Source organism: Tiliqua scincoides, chromosome 11 (genome assembly GCF_035046505.1).
Source record: "Tiliqua scincoides isolate rTilSci1 chromosome 11, rTilSci1.hap2, whole genome shotgun sequence".
NCBI classification, from domain to species: domain Eukaryota; kingdom Metazoa; phylum Chordata; class Lepidosauria; order Squamata; family Scincidae; genus Tiliqua; species Tiliqua scincoides.
This window is the reverse complement of record NC_089831.1, coordinates 4,102,866-4,108,865: the sequence shown is the minus strand read 5'-3', so window position 1 is coordinate 4,108,865 and position 6,000 is coordinate 4,102,866. Positions and strand designations below refer to the sequence as shown.

Sequence of the window (6,000 nt, the reverse complement as noted above, 5' to 3'; positions counted from 1 at the left end):
AGTCTATCACAGGTTACAAGCCATGATATGTATGTGCAAGGTTGCACATATGTTGCACGTGTATGTGAGAGGTTGCGCTGGTTCTAGAAGCAGGCTACTTCAGAAGGCCAGGTGCAAGGGAGTGGGAGCAGGATCTGGTCTCTTGTTGTCTTGTGTGCTCCTGGAGGCATCTGGTGGGCCACAGAAAATTGGTCTAGATGGACCTTTGGCCTGATCCAGTGGGGCTCATTTTATGTTCTTAAGGTTCCAATTTTATTGGAACTGGGGAAGGGGAGAGTTAACACCATTTATTCCCTCCTGCCCTCAATGTTCTTCTGAACCTAAGAGCAATGAAGTGTTAAATTTGGAAGAACTGGCACTCATCACATGGCTGCACCACTAAGAGTATAAAAACAAAAATCACTTTAATTGCCTTCATTATCAGAGTGTTTTGTTCTCCTGTCATTTATTCCTACTCTGAAACTTATATTTCATTTGAAGATCCATTCTAGCTTGTTGCATTCCAAGTTCTTGGAGGGGGTTGCAATAGTTTCAAACAAACTTATCAAAACTAAAAAGAGAAATTAAAAAAATTCAAATCATTCGAATCCAACCCTATGCATGTTTACTCTAAGTTCCACTTACGTCCATTGTCTGTGTCTCCTGAAACCCACATCCAGTGAAAGGTATTTTATTTTTCACATGTTTTTATACAGCCCTTCTTCCAAGGAGCTCAGGGCATGGTTCCTTCCCTCCATTTGTCCTCACAACAAGCCTGTGAGGTTGGTGAGACTGATAGTGACTGGCCCAAGGTCACCCAGGAAGCTTCGTGGCTGAGCAGGGATTTGAAACTGGATCTTCCAGGTCTAAGCCCAACTCCAGAACCAAGACGCCATCCTGACCCGCAATGGGTAGCATCTCCCCCTGTTTGCAGGTCTAAGTCCAACTCTGGAACCACCACACCATCCTGGCTCTCACCACAGGATGTTTAATGGAGAAACAAGACCTGGGAGGGATTCAATCCAATCTTGCCTTCTCCCCTCCTTCCACCAATCATCTCCTCTCTACCCTTCCATTTGCATCCCTTCCCCTATTCCTGACCCATTTGCATCTCGGGGTTAGAGGCCAATGGGCATTGATTCCCTTAGGCAGATTTCCCACTTTGCCTCCTGCTGAGCCTGATGCTTCTTCTCAGCTCAGGACCTTTGGAAGAAGTTTCAAAGGCAGCACCTGAGTGGCTATAGAAGCCACAGTGCTGTACTCCACCCTGGAATCTGATCACTCCTCAGAGCTGCTGTTTGCCCTGGGCCACCTGAGTTCCATTGGAAAAATAGCAATTGGGGGGGGGGGGATTTAGAACAGGAAAATAAATGCAGGGGAAAAGGTATCCTGTTCCAGCCAGGATATGAATCACAGTGCTTTTGCTTTTTGATATGAATCACATTCACCTTTTGCTTTTTTACAGTGGGTGACCTGATCAGATAACAGATTGCCTACTTTCTCAGCTATTTTGGCCCATAATGAATTGGTCAGGGGGATCTTTTTGCCTTTGGGGCATTTCGGGTCTTTTCATTTCAAAAGGCACTGAGGATTCCTCTGGTCCCAATCCCCAGGGCTCAGCCGCTCTTGCCTCCTTTTCTCACAGGGCTCTGTTACTTCAGTTGCAATTCTATACCCACTTTCCTGGGAGTAAGCCCCTTTGAACACAATGGGCCTTACTTCTCAGTAAGCATGCCTTGGATTGCAATGCAGATGGAGGTGTCTCGATTTCTTAAACCAGTTTGGTTCTTCTTATCCTGAAATGAGAGGGCCAACCGCCAGCTATCTCTCTCTGAGGACTTGGACAGGAATCCAGCTATCTCTCTGTTTGATGACTGCCTTGAGTCATCCACAGGTCATCAATCTCCTGTGCAACTCTGAACTCCAGTAACCAGAGATCGCTATCCTGGGTTGAAGGCAGGATGAGTCAGGAGCCTCTCATCTAGCCAGAAATGGACGCTCCTCTTTCAACATCTGCCTGGGCTGGCCCAGGACAGTTCAGAAGAGAAAATCCAAATGTGACAGTTTACCCCCCCCCGCCGCCTCTGCCTGTTAATCTGCCATCAATTAATTTTTGCCTGGCCCACAAGTGTACACATTTGTACCCTGTTGCATATATGCAACGTTGGGCAGAAATGGCTTAACATGGGGCAAAATCCACCAGGAGGTTTGTCTACATGAGCTTCTTGGGAATTATAAAAAAGGCACCTTTCCAAGTGGGCTCCTCTTATATTTAGCAGGGGAGAGCAACTGTCCCTCTTCACTCCAGCATGGTGTATTCTCCTGTGGCTCCTGATGGTGTCTCTTCTGTATTTTTTTTTTAAGATTGTGAGCCCTTTGGGCCTGGGAACCATCCACAATATGGATTTATTTTTCTATATAAACCACTCTGTGAACTACTCTTGTTGAAAAGTGGTAGATAAGTATTCATCATCATCATTGCATCATCATGCAGTGGCAGAACTGACAGCAAGACAGTGAGACAGGATTGCATGGAAAGTGACAACTTGAGAATAGCAAAATCAGTTTTGGAGATCCTTGGCACAAAGGCAGTCCCTGAAGCCACAAGAAGAGATAACAGATAAGAGCACCTAGATAGAGATGAGCAGAAATGCAGTAGAAGTGGGTGGAAGGTCTTCTGGCCCAGCAGCTAGTTTTTACTGGATTACTTACAACCAAATTTCTATGCAAGTCTCACTGAGTTCAATGGGGCTGACTGGTAAGGGCCCAAACCTATTCAATTTTCCAGTGCCGGTACAGTTGTGCCAATGGGGCACAACTGCATCTTCTGGTGGGGCATCTTCTGGTGGGGCAGCAGTCACAGAGGCCTTCTTAAGGTATGGCAACATTTGTTCCCTTACCTTGGGGCTGCATTGAGGCTGCACCAGTGCTGAAAAATTGGATAGGATTGGGCCCTAAGTGTGCATAGGATTGCAGCCTTATTGCTTTCCAATTGCTGGAATTGCAAGGGTGGCTAAAGGAGCTAAAGGAGCAAAGGTTTTAAGCAAGAGGGAAGGTTCAGGATTGGTCTGGGTTGAACTCAAGGCCGGCCCATCCACGTGGCACAGAAAGAGGCCACAGGTAGTGAATTGCTGGGGATACTTGCTCTGCAGCTCCTCTAGTCTTCCTCCTACTCCTGCTTCCTGAACTGGAAAAGGAAGATGGGAACAGAGTGAAAGAGGAAATGCAGAGGAGAGAGAGAGAGTTAAAGCAGGGGCCTCCAAACTCCTGCCCATGAGCTGGATTCATTCCTGGCACTATGGTGGCAAAGCCTTGCCTTTCGGTGAACAGCATAAGAACCTAAGAAAAGCCCTGTTGGGTCAGGCCAAAGGCCCATCTAGTCCAGCTTCCTGCATCGCACAGTGGCCCACCAATGGCCTCCAGGAGCACACAAGACAACAACACCCCTGCATCCTGGTGCTACTCCTTCACAACCAGTTTTTGTGCTGTGTGACCATGGAGCCTCACACCAGGGAGCTGTTTCCCCAAGGAAATTGGGGCACAGAGCCTTCTAGGGTGATCAGCAGCAGGAGTGGCTCCCTGGCATGAGGCTCTGTGATCACAGAGCTTGAAAACTGGTTGCTGCCTGTTGGAACAGTAAAGCTTAGTCACCTCTGCACCGGGAATGAGTATTCCAGTGAACCACAGGCCAGAGTTTGCAGGCAACTGGGCTAAAGCACTATTTTATTTATATTTCACTTTCTTTTTCATATTACCCTTCCTCTAAAGAGCTCAGGGTGGTGTACATGGTTCCTCCCCAACTTCTGACCTCACAACAACCCTGTGAGGTAGGTAAGGCTGAGAGAGAGAGTGACTGGCCCAAAGTCACCCTAGAAGCTTCATGGCTGAGCAGGGATTTGAACCTAGATCTTCCAGGTCTCAGTCCTTCCCAAACCAATCCCTTCCAAAACTTTGTTTTTCTTCCTATGCCCACCCTGCACAAGACTGTCAGAGTCTACTCATCCCTATGCCCAGTGGCATAGCTAGAGGGGGTGCAAAGCACTAAATTTTGCAGGCACCTGAATGTTCTGTGCAAGCGGCCCTTCCCCTTAGGAGCCATTCTGGGCATTCACCTCCATTTTGCTCCCACCGCCCAGAATGGCTGCAAAGGGGAGATGCCACTTGCAATGGTGCATTCAGGTGCCTGCAAAAACTTAGTGCTTTGCACCCCTCTAGCTACATCACTGCCTGTGCTCAGGGATGAATGGGGAAGTCAAAGCAATTCCCCCGGGGCAGTGCAAGGGCTAGCTAGGTATTACCCACAGAGGGGGAAATCAAATATTGAACATATCTCCGCGCCTGTCCAGCAGGGGGCAGTGCTAAGCACCCCCTGCCCATTAATTCCAAGACCTGGATTCAGTTTCAATCTTTTTCCCCCTGTTGTCTGAATGGAGAGAAGGAGAAGGATCTCCTGTTTCCCGGGGAGGGAGAGGGACTTGCAGGATCAGGCAGCAGCCCTAAGCCTGCAGTCAGACACGTGCCAGGCACATCAACGCCATCCAGGACTGAATCTCCTCCCCCCTGCAAACAGTGTGTGAGTCTCCCCCCCCCCGCAAATAGTGTGTTGGTCTCCTGAGTGCCCCCCGCAAACAGTGTGTGGGTCCAGGGCAGTCTCTCCCCCCCGCAAACAGCGTGCGGGTCTCCCGAGCCCCCCCCCCGCAAACAGTGTGTTTATCTCCTGAGTCTCCCCCCTCCAAACAGAGTCTGGGGGGTCCTGACCGTCCACCAGCAGCCTGTGGGCGCCTCAGTTCAGTGCGTCTTTCGGCGTCTGGGGGCTTTCCTGGGCGGCTGCTGGGGAGGCGGGGAGGCCCCCTTCGGCCCCCTTCCCCGGCTGCTCCCGATGCCCGCCCAGGAGCCTGACGTCAAGGAAGGAGGAGAGAGGAGGGAAGAGGGAGGAGGAGGCGGAGGCGCAGGAGGACAACGACGGGCTCGCAGAGCGCAGGCGAAGGGGCGAGCGCGGCAGCTGCGGGGCTCTGGGGGATCGGGCTTTGGGGGCGCCCAGGGGGCTCATCCTGCAGCCGGGGAAGGGGACCCCCGAGGCGCGCCCGGGGCAGCGTGTGGATGCTCCTCTTCCGGCCAGACCCCCCGACTGTGGATCTAACTCCAGGTCTCTTTGGGGCGCAGCTGGAGGAGCAGAGCCAGCCGGGGCTGATCGTGGCCGGAGGTGAGCACAGGTGGGTGGGGGGCTGCGATCCGGCGGCCACGACGACGGGGGTGGGCGGCGGCGGCGGCGGCATCCTCGGGGGTCCCGATCCTGGCGTCGCTGCCATTGTCTCGCTGGCTCCTTGCGCCCGCCTTGCCCGCTGTCGACCAAGCAGCGGCGGGCGGGGGGGCTCCTGCAGAGCTCGCTTGCCCCCCAAAGGGAAAGGCAGCCTCCTCCTCGGACCCCCCCAAGTGGGCGGGGGGCGTTGGCACCCCCCCAGCCCCGTGCCCACTCCGGCTGGCTGCAAGCCTGGCGCGCACGATCCCCACCAACGCAGGGCTTACTCCCGCGGAAGCACCGCGGCTGGCAGGCCCGATCGCGGTTGCTCGGAAGTCAAGCCCGCGGAGCGGCTCCCTGCGCGGGCAGAGCGTGTTCGGGCTTGCGGCTGGCGAGGGAGTTTCCCGAGGAGGACCCAGCCCCGCTCCGGATAAGAGCCGCGCGACTCCCCCGCGCCCTGCCTAGAGCAACCTGTGCCCGGGCACACCCCCGAGCCCCTCCTGGTGCTCGCCAAGCCAGAGCCCCTTGCCATTGTCTCTGAGGGCAGTGACTTCTGAGTAGACGTGCACAAGCGTGGTCCCTCAGGCTGCAATCCTATCCGCACTTTCCTGGGAGTAAGCCCCATTGACTGTAATGGGACTGACTTCTGAGTAAACATACCTAGGATTGGGTTCTGAGGCTTCAATCCTATCCACGCTTTCTTAGGAGTAAGCCCCACTGACTACAGTGAGACTTCTGAGTAGGCAGCAGCCACACTTTCCTGGGATTCAGTCCCATTGACT

The 6,000-nt window shown here is 53.0% G+C and overlaps 1 protein-coding gene across 2 annotated transcripts in view; it reads left to right on the top strand.

Annotated features, from left to right (window-relative positions):
- The first annotated feature begins 4,937 nt into the window (after positions 1–4,937).
- Positions 4,938–6,000, top strand: part of SEMA4C (semaphorin 4C) — a 57,759-nt gene continuing 56,696 nt past the window's right edge. Inside the window, exon 1 of one of the 2 annotated variants that reach the window (XM_066639356.1) lies at positions 4,938–5,182. In XM_066639356.1, coding sequence (XP_066495453.1) covers positions 5,080–5,182 — 103 coding nt within the window. In that variant the 5' untranslated portion in view covers positions 4,938–5,079. Of the gene's footprint in view, positions 5,193–6,000 lie in introns of both variants that reach the window. The other variant, XM_066639357.1, reaches the window with a different exon arrangement.